Genomic DNA, 19,297 nt, shown 5'->3' with positions numbered 1-19,297 from the left:
AGCATTTCATCATAAATATAGTGTCACATTTTCTTTTACAAATGTAATTCGTCTTATGACCCTTATTTTGACATTTGTGGAAAGAGGCAACCGGAAATTAGATCTAACGTTGAGGCCATAGGCTAGTTTCACACTGGGTGCTGGTTTTTGAGGAGGAAGTTACGACGAGTGCTAAGGCCCGTGTCTAGATGTCAGCATATAGAATAGCATCGGACCGTTTAGAATAACCCAAAGGGAAGACAAGTGGAAACAGTAAAGTTTAGCTACGATTTTGTAAATGTATGTTGTATGAAAACTCAAACAGACGTGCTTTTGTTGCTATTTTATGCTCAAATCGGAGTTACATGTATGCGACAAACTAGGCGGATCTGTCGTATAGCATTTCTGTATAGCTATTAGCCTATCTAGCAAGTAACATTAGCTTGGTGGCTACTTGTGCGGTCGCTACTAGCTACACGCAGCACACAGCGTGAACATTGTCAATATTTACCAGGGTACAATTTTAGACCAGTGCATTTCTGTATAGATAACGGTACCAACGAACAACTTGACGGTGCAAGCTACCCGAAGTGTTTTTCTCGATGCAATGTTTCTGTGATCTGTAAATGAGTCGCAAGTGGGCCCTACGCCACAAGCAAAGCATGAGCCTGTGCCGGGGTAGCCAACACCTCAAGTAGCGAACAAGGAAGCTACAATTATTTATTGGAGTCTTGTAGTAGCATAAAAATACCTCGAGACATGGTGAGTAACGTTATCAGAACAATGTGCCATAATGATACAACTAGATTGCTATTAATTGAAATGCATCGCACACGCTTACAGTTGATTTGTATAATATTGATTTCAGTTAAATAATTATGAAAAATAATCACATTATTTAAATGTAATAGTGTTGAAATGTAAATAAGGTAAGACATCTCTGTAGGTCGTAAGACGTAAATAAAGTTTCTGCTTGAGCTGTAGTGCTTCCGGGATGTCGCATGTCAGTAGTACACAATCTTGCAGAACCAAATATTTGCATTGGGTAATCTTCTGCATGTTGTGACCCATTTGAAGAATTCAGACTCACAGAATTGTTTCGGTAGTTGCAAATACCACTGAGTTAGTGCTAATAACTTGACACAATTTAATCTAAAACATTTTAACCATTGAATTTCAACTATCCCTCAATCGCTGTCAACTCAGCCTCTAAACTCTTTGATCCATCAGGCATCAGAGGAAGCGTCTTTACGTGCACTGGAAAGTCTCATGACTGAGTTCTTTCACAGTTGCACAACCAATGAGCGCAAGAGAGAAATAGGTGAGTCTTGCACTGGTTGTATGTCTGGTGTGTGTGCAGCCACTATCAATTTATAATTTACATAATTTTCTCATTCAAAATGTGGAGGAGGTTCTTGTCTTGAGGGGGTTCTCACCTAGTGTGTTCTTTTTAGTACATTTTTCATAAGAAAGGAGTCATTTGTCTACCTGATGGACCTTCTTCCTCTCACTCAATGCAGTCACCATGTATAGGTCCAGTGAAGCCCAATTATTATACACACATATATACACATATCATATCGGGTTTGGAGAAATATATTTTAGCCTTTTTTCCAGAGTTTTGGACTGGAGGCAGTTGGGTGACCAATCAAAGCATTGTGAAAACAACAATACATGTTCAGTAGCTCATCTGCATTATTTTCAGTTGACACGTATGAGTTCCTATTGAGATTAATCAATCCACCCTGTTTATGTAAAGTAACTATTAAATACAATCTTGTTTCTTGTTCTGGTTGTTTTTTTTGCAGAGGAGCTGCTGAACAACTTTGCTCAGCAAACAGGAGCCTGGCGCCACTGTTTGTACTTCCTGTCTAATACGAGTAATGAGTATGTAATGATGTACAGCCTCACAGTGTTTGAGGTAAGTTGTACATTCTTCCATGATTTTAGGCCTGTGTAGATGTGATGATATTGAAGTAGATATTAACTGGGTTAGTGTTAGGTGAAGTAGATATTAACTGGGTTAGTGTTAGGTGAAGTAGATATTAACTGGGTTAGGGTTAGGTGAAGTAGATATTAACTGGGTTAGGGTTAGGTGAAGTAGATATTAACTGGGTTAGGATTAGGTGAAGTAGATATTAACTGGGTTAGGGTTAGGTGAAGTAGATATTAACTGGCATATAATATTAATTATGTTAGTAGTTCAAAATGACGCATAGGCAGAACTCTGGACTGTGAAGCAGCAAGGGGGATCCAACACGTGCTGTCTGTCAGTCTTGAAAAAGCTGTTTCTTTTATTCACAACTTGAAAATGCAAGGATGCTAATGTTTTCGACCACGGCTGTTGCTATCTATAGCAAGATTTTAATAACACCTATAGGTGTTTATTAAAAGTTATTTGTTGCATTTTAGGAATTTGAAAAATAAGGATTAATGAGGATGGGTACCAAACTCTTTGCAAGTGGTATTTACCTGGTATTTATTTGTCTACAGTGAATAAACAATGCAACGACATACTGCTAATTTCATAACTTACATTTCTTCATTTTGGGCTGAGCTGATGGTGAAATAAATGTGTTTCAAACATTATGCTGTCACTGTTTTTAATGACAAGCCATTCGTTCTGAGAGAGAAATGAAGCATTTGCTGCTTTGACAGTCAGGCCATTCATCCAACCTAATATTCTTGTTGTTATTATTAATGTTGTTGATAGCAACTTATTATGCAAGTTTGTGGGCATAAGACCTTACATTTATTCATTTAGCAGACGCTTTTATCCAAAGCGAATTCCAAGAAAGAGCTTTACAAAAGTGCATATGTCACTGATCATAACAACGAGATAGCCCCAAAAACATTGCGGGTAGCCAAAACATGAAGCATACATTGTGAAAAACAAATAAGTGCCAATGGGAAGAACCATAAGAGCATGCAGTTAAACAAGTTACAATTAAACAACATGAACCTCAAAAGTACAAGAGTTTACCTGTAGAAAAGCAAGCAACAATAATATAATTCACAGCGAGTACAAGTAGTTAAATCAGTTACAACTAACCAACAAGAGCAACAAGTCCCTCAATAAGAGTCATTGTGTTCCTGGAGGAAACTAACATCAGGTCCAACAAATCATTCCTAAGTACTGTTGTACTCCCAGACAACCTTACCTTATTTTGTTTTATTTTCTTGCATGTGTATGATTTCCTATATTTTAATATCAATATAATGAGACAACTAACCCTAACCCAACAAATTCACCTGCCCTGACCACAAACCTTGACATGGCCATTTAAGTGTAATAGCATTTAATAGCTGACCCCTTATTCTGTCTCACTACAACATTTTTGCGATTTGTTGTTGACCACACATGTATAACAAACGTGTATTGAGTTAGCTATAGAACAACCATGTTGACAATCTGAGGGTTGTTTGTCTTAGATTGCTAATTAGCTTATTGGACATTGACATCAAGCCTATAGTTTGAGTAAAATTCACTTTGACAACTTAATCCTGAAACAACTTTCCCCACTCTCCCATATTAGATTTTTTTATTTGTAATCATGTTAAATCCATATTGTTTCTTCTAGAAATGTTAGAACAACCATTATTTGATTTTCACCCCTTTTCGTAGAACCTGGTGAATAAGATGTGGCTTGGAGTGGTCTCCCAGGACAAGATGGAGATCCGCAGCTGTCTACCCAAGTTACTGTTAACCCAGCACAAAGCCATGCCCTACTTCATACGCAATAAACTCTGCAAAGTTATTGTGGATATTGGTCGGCAGGACTGGCCGATGTTCTATCATGACTTCTTCACAAACACCCTTGAGGTATAACTCTAGTCACAATTGTAACGGTAGTGCACCATACTTTATTGTCTTAATTTAAACTTGTATCATTTGGTAATTATTATGAACTGGAATGGTTCTGTATCAGGGTACAGTCAGTAACAGTATCTTCAGAAGCATTAATGTATTTATAACATTGATTGTAAACTAATGTTAAAACCTCTGTGGGCCTCTGTAGTTGATCCAGTCTCCAGTGATGACGTCTCTGGGACTGGTGTTACTGAAGACGACATCTGAGGAGCTGGCATGCCCTCGGGAAGATCTCAGTGTGGCACGGAAGGATGAGCTTCGCAAGCTGCTGCTGGAGCAGATGCCAACAGTGCTTGGTCTGTTGACGGGTGAGGACGGCTCACTGGTGTTTGGAGGAAGGTGCTGGATTGCAATAGAAGTGTGCGTGTGTCACTTTTACTGGGGAAGCTCTTATAGCATTTTGATGATCACTCTTCAAAATGTGTCTCTCACAAAACAGGACTATTTGCAATGGCTTTGTCATTCTGATTTATAAAATTGCTGACAGCCCAATAGATTTTTTTTTTCTTCCAATTTCAGTGCACCTGTCCAACAAGGTGACACAGTTTGCATATGACTACTTCCTGCTTAATTTCTTATCAACCCATTCCTATAGGATTGCTTGAGACGTTCGAAGTCTGTTTAGCCTTTATACTAATACCTGAGCACTTGCTTGCACCAGAGCCGCCGGCACACATGTGGCGAACATGCATTTGCATAATACTTGTAGCAATGCTACTACCTGCTAGTGTTACTTGTTAGCCTCCTAATTGTAAATTTTGAAGCCATACTATAGCGTTTGTCATATAGTTTTTGTCTATCGGAAAATAGTCGGTTGGAATGTTCAGAATCACATATGTGTGACGCTACTCCTTAACGGGTTAATTTATCTACTATTAAAAACGTTTGCAACGGGGGGAAAAAACAATTTCTTCTTGCAATTGAACAACTTGATAAAATACTTCTCCAAATTTCAGCCCGTTTACTCTGTTGACTATAACTCACTACAAACGCTGACTGCAACAAGTGAGGCACCTGTCAGTCACAGTGATCTCCTAGCTACAGCCAACCCGGGCCCAGGGGCAGAGCATCAACCACCCCTCTCAACAACTCTCAATTGTGATTAACATCCCATCATTTACATTTAGTCATTTAGCAGACGCTCTTATCCAGAGCGAGTAAGTACAGGGACATTCTCCCCGAGGCAAGTAGGGTGAAGTGCCTTGCCCAAGGACACAACGTCATTTTGCACAGCCGGGAATCGAACTGGCAACCTTCTGATTACTAGCCTGCTTCCCTAACCGCTCAGCCACCTGACACCCATCAAACATTTCGATGCTAATAGTTGTTCTGTGCTTCAGGTATCCTTGAGACAATGTGGGACAAGCACAGTGTTACAGCTGCCACCCCCCCTCCCTCCCCCACCTCGGGAGAAAACAGTGAGTTGATTTTTATGGGAAACCATTTGACTCGTAAAAGCTGTCACTATTCAACAAGTCGGCTTTCGGAGACTGTATATGGATCTACTTTTTTCGATCTCTGACTTTTGTTACTTCTGGCATGGTATATTAAGTGTTTCATAAACCACTGCCATGTAAAGCCACACCATTTAATTGATAAATTGAAAACAAAAGTAATTGAGAAATTGTGCTTGGTTCCATGGGTATGTATTTTGAATATGATGTGGCCATGTTATTCACCCCCTGCTCCATCTTGTTGTGTTGTAGCAGAAGTATTGTGCAGTCTACTACAGAGTAACCAGTACTCCAAGCTGCTATGCCAACCCATGCCCATGCTTGACCAGGAGAGTGAGCAGCTCTGTTCCCTAGCCCTGGAGTGTCTTGCCCACCTGTTTAGCTGGATTCCACTGTCCACCAGCATCACTCCAGCCCTGTTGGCATCCATTTTCCACTTTGCACGTTTTGGTTGTGACCTACGGGCAAAGGCCAAGCCTGCCCCCTCCATCTACTCCTTGTCTTCCTCCTCTAACGGCCTGCTGGACCCAGGCTCCTTGGCACCTCCAGCCAGCGAAGGGGGCCGCCTCTCACAGCTCCCTGCAGGCAGCCACTCTGAGCGGGCACGGCTTGGGGTGTTGGCCATGACGTGTGTCAACGAACTGGTGTCAAAGAACTGCGTGCCACTGGACTTTGAGGAGTACCTGCTCCGAATGTTTCAACAGACCTTCTTCCTGCTGCAGAGGCTGACCCGTGAACACAACGCTCACACCGTTAAGAGCAGACTGCAGGAACTGGATGAGAGGTATGCCTTCATGTGGGGGGGGGGGGTTCTTGTACACTACAGTGGGGGTTTGGCTGTGTCCTTTGGGTAAGAAGGTTGTTTCTTATTGACTCAGTTGTCATTTTTGGAGATCGTCTCAGAAAATGCTTCTGCAATGCCTCACTGCTAGCAATACTAAGACTATGTATCTCCTCATGGTGGATTTGAAAACATTTAAGATTGATTCTCATCATGTCTAAATTTGTTGTACAACAGGTTGTTCAGCTCTATCTGATGGTGTCTGATGGTATATTGATGATTCAGTAAACATAGTTAGTCATGGACAAAATACAGTTTAATATTTGGCAGGCTTTAATGAAGCAATAAACTAAAAAAGGGTGTGGTGTATCACAAATATAGGATGGTTTGTGCTGCAGTCATGACCCTCCAAGCAAGATGTAAGTTAATATGTAGGGTGCTGCTATCTATTGATGTGAATGGGAAACAAATAAAAGCTGGTTGTGCACAAGTACACATTCTCCCATACATACACCTGTTTGTTTTTGTTTGGACATTTTTGACTTCTCAACTCTTCTTTTCAATTACGCACGTGTGCACACACAGAAAATTATATTTGCTAAACAGTAGTATAACAAAACTGTGTCAGGATTTTTCATGTTTTATAAGTCTGATGTTTTAAGCTTGCACTACGATACGATGAACTTTATTGTCCCGCTCAGGGAAATTTGTCTTGGTCTCTGTGGTGCGTCATAAATGCCTTGACAGTCACAATAACAACAAACAATACATCCTCAGCCAAACATTATCAACAGTTACATAACAGTATTGCACATATCCCATAACATAACACATACATACACCTCATAATAATACATGCTAAAAGATCACCGTAATAAAGGCACTATAAAAATTATTACATAGATTTCATCCTCAAGCAGCATTGAGAAATGTTATGGAAGTTGTAACAAATGAGTTCTTAAAACGGTTGAGTTTGCAATAAGGGACTCTATATCGCCTCCCTGAGGGTAGGAGGTCATACTCTGAATGGAGAATGTGAGAAAGGTCCCTTACTATTCTCTGGGCTTGACTAAGAACAGATTGTTCATAAATAGACTGCAAGGTCTGGTAGCTGCTTTTTCCAATGACCTTCATGGCCGTGTGCACCAGACGAGCGAGTTTAGTTTTCAGTTTTGCAGTGAGGTTGCCTAATTCATAGTCCCATCTTCTAGTCGCAATGTAAAAGAAAAAATATACGCAGTGTGTTTATATCTGTTAAAAACAGTTCCCCAAACTTTGCATTAATTGCCAATATCAACATTACCATGCATTTATGAATGAACAGCATTTATTTCAAGGCCGTAGCCATGGAATCAACATTGGTGGGGACGAATATATTTTTTTAAATGATAATTTCGAACAGCGTGCGTGGTTTCCTGTCGTAGCATAGCACATTTATATTTTTATATCAATATATTGGGGGGGACATTTTGACCAGATTTGAATATTGGTGGGGATGTGTCCCTCCAATATGTATTATGATTACGGCCTTGATTTATTTACCATTTTTTATTTAACTACTGCTAATTAGTAGTATCAACTCTTATTCTTTGTCTACAGCTACTTGGAAAGGTTTTCAGATTTTCTGCGCCTTTTTGTCAGCGTTCACCTCAGGCGGATTGAATCCAACGCTCAGTTTCCTGTTGTGGAGTTCCTAGCCCTGCTGTTCAAGTACACCTTCAACCAGGTATCAGTCTCCACAAATGACACCTTAAGACCCTGTTTAAATACATGCAGCATTTCTTTAATCCGTCTTGTGAAATAAGAAACATCTGGTGCCTGGCTAATTTTAGATCAATAGTAAATACTAAGTACAAATCAAATTCAGGGTAAAATGTCATATTTTAAAGTAGTTCTGTTTTCGTTCTGACATCATAAACAAGCTGTTCTCAAAGATTTAGTTGATTTCCTTGTAGACATGAATAACATAAAAATACAGCATTGGTGCTAAGTGCTAATCTCTTGATTGAAAGTGATTTGATAATATTATCAAGTCAGTACAAGTTTATTGTTGTTTTATCCTAAAAATAAAATAATTCTCCATTGTCAAAATTCCAGGCCATTTAAAGGTATTTAGCCTTCATGAGAAATATCAAGTATTCATTTAGCAGACACTTATCTAAAGTAACAGAGGGCTGTATTTGAAATGGGACCACTTGATCTACAGAGTCAGTATATGATTGATGTATTTAAGTGTGCAACATGTTGGCACTGTATGCAGCATGTATTGGATTCTTGAAAAGCTGACTTTACAAGAATTCTTGAACAAGCTAATTTCCGATTTTCCATAACTTTGTTTTACAGCCTACCCATGAAGGTTACTTTGCCTGCTTGGATATATGGAGCATTTTCTTGGATTACTTGACCACTAAAATCAAAAGTAGACTGGCTGACAGAGAGAGTGTATTAAACAGGTATATACATATGAATTCCCTTGAATGTCATATGTCCAATATATATATATATATATATATAAATTATTACATATATATACCTATGTCATATCACTTTGGTATTCTGGTCATCTGTCTGTCTGGACAGGTATAAAGATGCTTTGGTGCTGTTATTGAGGGAGGTTCTGAACCGAATCCAGTTTCGATACAACCAGGCCCAGTTTGAGGAACTGGATGATGAGATCTTGGATGATGATGTAAGAGAAATGAACACCTGACAAATCAAATTAGTTTAGAATCTGGAGACAACAAAGTAGCAATGACACTCCTACACACACTGTATGATAAAAGTGCTCAATTCAGGAAATGTTTCTGTAACCACAGCAACAGACAGAGTGGCAGCGGTACCTGCGTCAAAGTCTTGAGGTGGTTGCCAAGGTGATGGAGCTGCTCCCCTCCCATGCCTTTTCCACCTTGGTAAGTAGACGTTGTTTTGATGTCAGTCTTGAAGTTGTCCTCTGTCCATTATGGATACGTTTCCAGAATAATGGTCTATATTTGACTTAGTGTGAACTTTTATTTTGGGCTGTACATTTCAGAGTGGATTCCCTTGATGATTTGAAAGCACAAGCTTGGAAGGAGTTTTTACCCTCTGAAACATGTTTCTTGTACTTACTAGGGATGGACAAGAATCTTTCAATATTCAAGTGTTCAAAAAGGGATCAGTATTCAAACCCATGATATTGTTTGATTGAATAATTGTCTGAGAGCTGTGAGTAAATGATTGGCTACAATTTTAATAGCTAGATTTCTTCAAATTAAAGTATGTATAAGCTATATTTACATTTAGTCATTTAGCAGACGCTCTTATCCAGAGCGACTTACAGTAAGTACAGGGACATTCCCCCCGAAGCAAGTAAGGTGAAGTGCCTTGCCCAAGGATGTGCCCAAGGACACAACGTCAATTGACACGGCCGGGAATTGAACTGGCAACCTTCAGATTACTAGCCCTATTCCCTCACTGCTTAAAGAAAATGTTCAAATAAAAACTAAGTCTAAATAAAGAATCCTAGTGCAGCCATTATGTTTGCGCACTGACAAAACATTTACTAGGACAAGCAGCACATTTTTATTCAGTAGTGCATAGTCTATCAGACTTAGTAAGAATTTATCAATTTTTGACAGCTGCGAGCTTATTTTTCAGTTGTCTCATAGGCAACTGAAGGCAACACTAATTTAGCGGGTTAGAGTAGCAAGTGCGCAGCATCTATTTATTTGGCTTTTCCGTTCATTCAGAATTCCACTCAAGGTAAGACTATGAAGAAGCAAATTGCTGCTTTAAAGTATGATATATATAAAACCAAATTGTGCTACGGTGAAAATGTTAGCTATTGGATTTTGAAATGTTAGTTGGATGTCCAGGCTAAAACCTAAGGATGCCGTGTCATGTACACTGCCAAAATATCAGGGAGTCAGGTGGCTGAGCGGTGAGGGAATCGGGCTAGTAATCCGAAGGTTGCCAGTTCGATTCCCGGTCATGCCAACTGACGTTGTGTCCTTGGGCAAGACACTTCACCCTACTTGCCTCGGGGGAATGTCCCTGTACTTGCTGTAAGTCGCTCTGGATAAGAGCATCTGCTAAATGACTAAATGTAAATATCGCTGGTCAGAACTGATACAGTATCAATTTGCTGTTTTTAAGGCCTTTTCTAAGAGTTGTTTTTATATTAGCTGTAGTAGAGCATATAACTAGTTAAGCACTAGCTAGGGCAGAAAGTATAAAAGATCTAAATGTGTCAAGAATAAGATCATTCATATTATAAACCAACACAATTCAAATATTTCTCAAACAATAATGTGCAATTATCAACAGGCTGTTCTGTAACTACTGTTGGAGCCGCAGAACAAATGTTTGTTGTGTCCCTACTAGACCGTTTTTTGATTCCCTCTCAACTTTAAGTCAATTTTATGAACACATGAAAAATAAATTGTTGCTCAAACTGACTTGTGGATTAAGTTGAAACGCATTGTGCCTAAAGGATATACTGAGGACACGGTTTAAAGCAGGTTCTGTTGACGGGACTTACAACAGGATTTAATATTAGAAGAGAGTAGGAATGAGTACTTGAGCAGTGACACCCTCGTACTTAGTAGTATCTGCCCTCTTTCCCTAATTTCCACTTATTATAAGAAAACTAACCAGTCTCTCTCCTCCCACCTAGTTTCCTGTTCTTCAAGAGAATTTGGATGTGTATCTGGGTTTACAGCAGTTCATCATCACCTCAGGCACAAGTTCGTTTTTTTACAACATTATTTCTCATTTAGCTGACTACGGTTACCATGTTCAGAGATGTCAACAACACCATGTGTAAACTTGCATGTTCAGAGATGTCAACAACACCATGTGTAAACTTGCATGTTCAGAGATGTCAACAACACCATGTGTAAACTTGTCTCGCTGCAGGTCGTAGGTTGAACATCACAGCGGAGAATGATTGTCGCAGGCTTCACTGTTCCCTCAGGGATCTCAGTTCCCTTCTCCAGGCAGTTGGGCGCCTGGCAGAGTATTTTATTGGAGATGTGTTTGCAGCACGTTTTAGTGATGCCCTGGCTGTGGTGGAGAGGTCAGAGAGTGCTCTTGTATTGTTTAACACTCATCAGGGTTGAATCCAAATGCTAAACATCCAAACTGACGTTCTATTGGCCTCAGCTTGGGGCAGGATTTAGAAATTCTGCAGTCTCTACAAATAGACATAAAACAAGTCTGTAAAATATAAATTCATAGAGTTGAATTCCAGAATTTGGTAAATAATTGTATATATATATATAAAAAAAAACAACAACATAATATTCACTTATTTGCAGCCTATATATGTGTAAGTACTAGCTTATTTAGTTTGGTTGGCACCATTTGGGACATCAACTCTAATCATCAATACATTTACCTCATTATAATGTTACACGACATTGGCATTTGTATATGCATATAACATTAATACATATATAACTTTTTCTTGACTTAGGTTGGCGGAGGTAACATGCTATGGCTCTCAGATCAGCCTGTACGACCTAGAGACTGCTGTTCCCTCCGTGCTCAAGCCAGACCTAATTGATGTGTGAGTGTCAACCTTTCAGTTATGTGGCTTTTGTTCATAGAGTTATTTAATTTTTCTGTTGGTCTCTTATACTTTCATTTTTTCATTGTTTAATGTCAAGTATATTTGTATGGTATTGACTGACAGTAATATACTTTTGTCATATCTGTTCTCATGAGTCATGAAGGGAAACAAAACTCTATCTTCAGGTCTTGAACATTTGTTTTTATTGCCAGTTCACCAGGTCTTATCTTTTGATGCTTGTATGGATGTGTGTTCTAGCCATGCCCAGTCCTTGGCTGCATTGCAGGCCTATTCCCATTGGCTGGCTCAGTTCTACAGTGAGGTTCAAAGGCAAAACCAGAGCAGATTCATAAACCTCATCACCTCCGTTGTGAATGCCAGCAGTCCACTCATCACAGCCAAGGTAGTATCACCAGCACTCTCATATAAGTGGACACCACACAAGTATTTGGACTGTGGAACGTGTGTTGCTCTGTGCTCCTCCACAGGGGTTGAAGGTGTTTAATTTCTATGAACTTAAAGTGCAGACTACAAGTTGCCAAAGAGTTTAGCAAATTATTTAAAAGAACTGCAAATACAGATCAGTGGTGTGTTTCCTGTGTAACAGGAGTTTAACCAAGGTGATGAACAAATAGTGCAAAATGTAACTGCAGCAGATAATTTGGGACAAGAAGTGTACAGTTCTTACAGTATTACAGTGGTTAGTGCCAAGGAACGGTGCAACAATCCTGCACTACAATACTGCATAACTCTCCATGTAAGACAACAACACACGGATCCTAGACAGATCAGAGCGGTGTGATTGTAGGCTTCAGGATCCAGGGGGGGTGACGTCAATCTGCTTGAGTGGGTGGGAGGACATATATGAAGACAGGCCAGCCAGACATTTCTGGGAGGCTGAATGAGCAAAGGAGAAGCAGTTGTGTATCATCAAAGTAGTCATGGTAGGAGAAGTCATGTGACTGAATCACCAGGAAGAAGTCATGTGCATGAAACACCAGGCCAGTTGATCTAGAGAAGGCCCCAGCACAAATCTCTGTGGCTTCTTGTAGTGACGGGGTGAGCTGCTCGAGCAGACAGGACTACCAGTCAAATTATATTTGAATAATAAAGTATTTGTGTTTAAATTATTATAATTTTTGTCCAAAATATTTTTTTCTATTTGCCCCTTCTGTCACAGGTACCTGAAAAGTTGCTGCTGTCGGCATGCCACCTCCTGGTTTCCATGGCCACCACCGTGCGGCCTGTGTTCTTGGCCACATTGCCAGCTGTCCAGAACATCTTCAGCCTCATCACAGAGAGCCAGACACACAGGCTGCACCCAGAGGTCAGGACTGAGATTCATTTACAACTGCATTTTAATAATTTAGCGGATAAGTCATTGTAGAAATAGAGCATATTGAAAGTACAGAGCAATATCACATCAGAAGTGCATGGTTCTGGCAACAGTATTTCAGTTGTTAGGGGAAAGAAGCGGTCTGTGTGTTACCAGCTACCAGGCACTGTGTAAAGTGACCACATCTCAACAGTAGTGCAACAATAACATCAACAACAAAACTCACATAGTACAGTTCAACAAAAACAGAATCATAGTTTAAGAGCAACATTGTAAACAATTGTGGATGCAGTATATTATGAGACTGTGCTACAGCATGTAGAAAAGGACAGTTTTGTGCACAAAGAAGTAACATAGGGCTTGGTGCAGCTCTGAGTGCCCGTCCAGTAGCTTGGAAAATACTGACAGGTGTGTGTTTTTTGAGCAAAATGCTTCTTCAAATCCATATTGTCATCAGGGATGATACCTAGGTTTCAGACATTTTAGTCTTCCTGACAGAATTGTAACTAAAGCTAGAGCACCATTTTAGATTCCAGAACAGTTTGAGAGATGTAGCCACAGTCCTCGGGTCTTTTAGATTCCAGAACAGTTTGAGAGATGTAGCCACAGTCCTCGGGTCTTTTAGATTCCAGAACAGTTTGAGAGATTTAGCCACAGTCCTCGGGTCAGGAGCGGGTTATGGTTACGGTTAAGGCACCATCCTTGACCCTTGTTGGCTAACTCAATGGGGCTAGTGCTAAAGTTAAATTAATACCTGCCAAATGCTGGTATGTTTTTTTTTTATACTTGGGCACATAGAAATCTACCAGCCACTGTATTAAGTAGCTATAAGACTTTTTATAATTTTTACCTTGCAAAATTCTTCAAACTCAACAACAACTTTAGGGCCAACAACAGAATGATCAAGCAGAGGTTAAGGGATTCAACAACATTATTCATTAAAAAATCAAATAAATTGGGCACACACAAAGCTTTGAGGTTCTAGAAAAGTTAGTCACTGCAGCTGGTGAACTAATACTAATTGGTTTCCCCCCTATTTCTTGTATTTATTTTACTTTCGGTTTTGTATTTGTTCTTTTAAATATATTCTAAACTTATATAGTTACTGTTACTATGAATCCTATGTAATTAGGGCATTGTCTTCAACTTGTAATTCAAAAGTTACCTGAATTCATGATGGTAAAGTGTGTGTTTCCTACACAGGCTCACATGTTGGTGTGTAGGGCCCTGTCCAACATGCTGCTTCTTCCTTGGCCTAACCTTCCGGAGAGTGACCAGCAGTGGCACACACGGTCCAGTAACCATGCCAACATGTTAGCAGCCCTGACACGCCACTACCGCTTGCTGAGGGGCACCGCCAACTTGCCACCACGACTCGGCCTGGATGACAGTCAGTCCTTCCTTCTTTCCTTCCTTTCTTTCGTTCTACCTTTTAATCTACCTTTCTATCTTCCTTCCTTCCTTTCTTTCCTCAAAATGTCAAAATCTGTTTATTTACAGTGAAAGCAGTACTACACCAGACCCTGCCTGTGTTGAGGGACATTGTGGACAGCATTTCAGGCGAATCAACCAAATCTCGTCAGATCTGCTATCAGTCTCTCCAGGAATCTGTGCAAGTTTCCCTGGCTCTGTTTCCTGTGATCATTGAGCAGCCAGGTAAGAAGGGAACATAATCACTCTTAATTACAAGTCTATGAATGAGCTTAATAGAAACAACTGCCGTGGGATCTTATTTCTTACAATACACTGCTGTACATAGAAAATAAAAAGGATCAAACCCAAGAAAAAGTGTCTTGATGTTGTGCTTACACTTGGTATGGTAGGCATTAAGATAACCCAGGGTGTAGTTTCTGTTATTTCAGAATGCTTACTTACATTTAGTCATTTAGCAGACGCTCTTATCCAGAGCGACTTACTTACAAAGTAATGCGAAAGTATATTAAGAGTATGTACTAATTCAACGTTAAGGATTTGCTAAATGTTCACATCCTTGCAATGAAGAATGTTTTTTGTGAGTATATTGCCACATTTAGTTTTACTCAAAAGGTAATGCTTACTGTGTTCTTCTCTTGTGCCTAGATGTGACAGATGTGATGTTGAGCTTCTTCCTGACACTGTTTCAAGGGCTACGTGTGCAGATGGGGGTTCCTTTCACAGGACAAGTCATCCATACTTTCCTCAGCATGTTCACAAGGTGGGCTACATATGCAAATTGTACTTTTCATTGAGATGTATTACCAAAGACGGTGTAATGGTACACAGAAGTCACGGTACGTACCGCGGTTTTGGGGTCATGGTTCGATTGAATCGGCCTGTTTCAAAGGGGTTTCTTTTTGGATGAAATTCTGGCTAGCTAACTTGCAGTAAGACAATATAAAGTGTGTGGTTTTGGTAGAGATGCAATAAATTTGATCTACATGTGGGAAAATATATATTAAAAAAATATACTGGATCAGATAGCTAACAAGCTTAGAATATTAGTTTTCCCTCCTTTTCCTGTTTTCGCTCTATCTAGCTAGCTTGCCGTGAGCATTTTACAATCTCGCGGCACTAAAATACGGACAGATGAGAAGCGTATTCGCTCATTTCATCTGATCGACCTCCTCCGTTTCCATTAAATATAAACGCCTGTGACTGACTGAAGATGTATTCTTCGTCTGACTGCATGCACCAAACTGTGATGTCCATACTGTGAATTTGAATTCTATTATATAAAAGATTCAAGATTCAAAAAGCTTTATTGTCTAATATGTTGCCATGTTAGAAATTCTTTTGAAAATGTCATTGCTGTGTGTAGCTGTTTCAGTGGGAATAGTATCAAGTGCATTAATGCTTCAGTGGTCCTACCAGGAAGCTGTTCTTGTAGCTGTGCAAGCTCTACACTGTAGCTATGTTTGTGTGTGTTGCAGAGAGCAGCTGGCTGCCAGTATCTTGCAGGAAGGTAGCGCTGGATGCAGAGTGGTGGAGAAGTTTCTGAAGATCCTCCAGGTGGTGGTGCAGGAGCCTGGACAGGCCTTCAAACCTTTTCTTCCAAACATCCTCTCACTGTGCATGGACCAGGTCTATCCCATCGTGGCAGAGGTTAGAGGAAAGCCCACAGTAACTAGACCCACAACACAGGGTTAGGGTTAGCACAAGTAGGGTTAGCACAAGTAAATAGTACTTAAGTGCTACACATGTGGGAAATGTGTTCAGGTAATCCAAGCAGGAATACCTTTCTTTTTTTTTTATAATGTCACACTCCCATGCTCATAGTTGGATCCTCATACTGCATACACATGCACACAGACTGACTGTGGCATCTCATTATTCAGCGCTCCTCCCCGGATGTGAAGGCAGAGATGTTCGAGCTGCTTTACCAGGTTCTTCACCAGAACTGGAGGTACTTCTTCAAAACCTCGGTCCTGGCAAGTGTTCAGAGAGGAGTGGCAGAGGAAGCCATGGAGAATCAAGCCCAGTTCATAGCTGCTATGCAGGTGTGTGCTTACGTTTTGATTTGTATTTGAGTGGGCATGTTAATTTCTTGTCATATTTTTTCTCTGTTCAATAATATTGTAAATTAACAAACTCTTGTGCCTCCTTACTACTGTGTTTTTTTTTTAACCCTAACCCTAACAGAAATGAACACTTATCCATATTGTTTTCATGTTACATAATGCTACAATGGTGATGCAAACCAAATATCTATAAGAATATATACATTTTCGGGGGAGGAAAAACAGCAGAGTGGGGCAAAATGTTATAGCAGCCTACAGTGTATTTTGTGGAAGATTTTTTTCTTAAATGTGCTTTGAGTTTCCTGATTTTGAGTATGATTTGTGTCTTAAGGCTTTTGGACAGTCATTTCTGCAACCTGACATCCACATCTTCAAACAGAATCTCTCCTATCTGGAATCACTCAACAGCAAGCACAAACTGTACCATAGAGTGAGTTGGGTGCCATTCCTTTACACTCTACTCATTACATAGACTCAACATACTCATTACAACATGTAAACTGATAACAATGTCTGCAAGACAAATTGCTTTGAGAAATCTCAAAACACCCTTGACTGTCACACTTTTTTCCCCCCCAGAAACTTTTCCGGACCTCCATGCTGTTCCATTTCATCAACGTTCTTCTGCAAGTCCTTCTCCACAGGAGCCACGACCTGCTGCAGGAGGAGGTGGCTCTGGCCATCTACAACATGGCCTCTGTGGACTTTGAGGTCTTCTACTCCGTCTTCATGCCAGAGTTTCTGAATGGATGCCAGGGAGTGGATTCAAACCAACGAGTTGTGCTTGGACGCAATTTTAAACTTGAGAAGGTAAGAAGAGGTTAGACCTACTACATGATGAGGTTATACCTACTACAGGAAGAGAGGTTAGACCTACTGCATGAAGAGGGCTTAAGGCCGATATATGCTTCTGCGTTTTTCGAAAAACGGACACATGGGAACGCCCTCGTCTCCGTGGAACGCCCTCTACGAGCTCTCTGTCAGCCCTCGGAGAGCCCCGGAGAGCTCGACGTGCACCTCCCTGAATTTTCGAACTATCCGTCGTAATTTCGGAGAGCTACGGAGACCTCCTTGGCTGTGATTGGTCAGTATTAAGAACCGCTTGCGTCAGGGGCGGGGGCAGGGTTGTCGTGATAAACAGGACGAACAGAATCCTTTGACCGCCATTGCTGTAAGTTTTTACAATTCATATTTCAGCTAAACAGTACATGTAAATCAGCATCTGAATTAAAATGTGACAAGAAATGGGCAGTGTAGTTGCTGAAAATGTGCGTATTTTATTGATGAAATGGCTAATTTGTAAATTTGCTCCGACTTCTCGATAACCTAGGTAAATAAACACTCCACGACGACTTACAAAAAAAATGTTGCGCCACCTACTCTTCTGGCGGTGAATTGTTTTCAGCACCCTAAGCCAACGGAGAAACCATAACCGCAGTCTATCCGTCCGTATCCGTGCATATCCGTGCGCCCGCCCATCCGTAAACGGAGACGCAGAAGCATATTTCAGCCTTTAGACTTTACTGAACATTTTTCCATAAGGTGTTAAATAAGAATGTAAGTTGGAGTCATATTGAAAGAAATAATCAGTCTATACAGAATGAAAGCCTTGGAAACGACCAATGAAATGTGGGTATGAATATTGAATTATTAATGTTTCTTGTCTGCAGGGTTTGATTTTGATATCTCTGCATTCTTTCTCTAGGACTTGCCCTCGTTCACTCAGAGTGTGCACAGACTGATTAACGACTTGCGCTATTATAGATTATGTAATAGCAGCCTGCCTACAGGCACCGTCAAGCTATAGCACACTGTCACATGAGGCCCACTCCCACTGCCAATACTTCAGCTCCCTGGAACACCTTTGTCAACTTTTGGGAAAATAAGAGTGCCAGTCTTCATGGTCTTGTTGAATGCCACTTGGATAGGCTTCTGCTCCATTTCTACTGTAGGAGGGTTGAACATTTTTGATTTGTTTTTAGCAGTGCCCTCTTTTACTTGTCTGTTGCCAATGATGACAAGGCCAAATAATGAGATGACATAAGATGGCTGGCCTGGTCTAAACCCGAACCTTGAGCAAACTGAGGCAGGACTGTCCCAGTCTCTGGAACAAGGCCAGGCTGGAACTCAGCACTTTCTAACTCAATTGTGAGTTTAAAAAAATGTCTGCTTTATTGAACTTGCATTCTGTTTTTCATCTCCAAAGGAGACACACATTTTAAACTTAAAACTTTCATATCATTCCATTCTGAAACAGAAAAACCATGCTTGATTAATAAAGTGCTTGTTTTGTATAAAATGGTAAGAATGATATTGTCATTTATTTCAGTGAATACTTTATTAATTAAAAAACGAAATGGTTCTTTTTCAAATCCTTCTGACAATCAAACTTTCGCAAAACTAGAAAATAAGATAAGTTGGTCATTTCTAAATTTGCACATTTGGTCAAAATAGGTGAAAGTATTTGTTACTTGATCCTTAGACTAGATTTGATGTAAAAAAAAAAATATATATGGACCTGATCAGCTGCCATTTGATTTTCCTGTTTGTGTTTTTGTTAGAGTTTTTATAGTTGCTTTTTGACCTACAAAAGAGTGTTTAAGGACATGATTCCAGGATAGATTATTTTGTTCTCGGGCTTTGACCTTTTTATCAGGTACATGATCCTCTTGTGTTAGTTTAGAGTGTGTTGACTTTTCAAAGGGGTGGACTTCTGTCTTCTGTGTGTTACTCTACATATGCATGTTGATACCCTAACCCCAGTTGCGATATAAAAGTGTACATTTCCTCACTCATCCTCTACCAGTGTTTATTTTTGTAGTGCAGTT

General features: G+C 40.1%; 1 protein-coding gene across 2 annotated transcripts; it reads left to right on the top strand.

Annotated features, from left to right (window-relative positions):
* Positions 1-123: 123 nt before the first annotated feature.
* On the top strand, positions 124-18,771 carry xpo6 (exportin 6). 2 transcript variants are annotated; one of them, XM_062484421.1, is made up of 24 exons: positions 124-741; positions 1,210-1,300; positions 1,788-1,900; positions 3,605-3,802; positions 3,999-4,158; positions 5,191-5,268; positions 5,560-6,088; positions 7,685-7,811; positions 8,429-8,538; positions 8,666-8,774; positions 8,902-8,994; positions 10,740-10,809; positions 10,982-11,141; positions 11,541-11,633; positions 11,895-12,039; positions 12,817-12,963; positions 14,176-14,362; positions 14,473-14,628; positions 15,052-15,166; positions 15,882-16,053; positions 16,287-16,448; positions 16,801-16,899; positions 17,049-17,279; positions 18,175-18,771. In XM_062484421.1, exons 1-24 carry the CDS (start codon positions 739-741, stop codon positions 18,274-18,276), a joined length of 3,450 nt encoding a protein of 1,149 aa, XP_062340405.1. In that variant the 5' UTR covers positions 124-738; the 3' UTR covers positions 18,277-18,771. The 2 variants fall into 2 exon arrangements, with proteins under 2 accessions (XP_062340405.1, XP_062340396.1); XM_062484412.1 differs by having other exon boundaries at positions 125-741; positions 5,557-6,088.
* The last annotated feature ends 526 nt before the right edge of the window (positions 18,772-19,297 follow it).

This window comes from Osmerus eperlanus, chromosome 2, assembly GCF_963692335.1.
Source record: "Osmerus eperlanus chromosome 2, fOsmEpe2.1, whole genome shotgun sequence".
Lineage (NCBI taxonomy): Eukaryota > Metazoa > Chordata > Actinopteri > Osmeriformes > Osmeridae > Osmerus > Osmerus eperlanus.
This window is presented reverse-complemented; position numbering and strand designations above follow the sequence as displayed.

Bases quoted from the DNA above. Each gene is read 5' to 3' on its own strand.
- xpo6 (XM_062484412.1), top strand. The intron at 5,269-5,556 runs GTGAGTTGATTT...GTTGTGTTGTAG, and splicing joins CCCCACCTCGGGAGAAAACA to CAGAAGTATTGTGCAGTCTA. The intron at 16,449-16,800 runs GTGTGTGCTTAC...TTGTGTCTTAAG, and splicing joins AGTTCATAGCTGCTATGCAG to GCTTTTGGACAGTCATTTCT.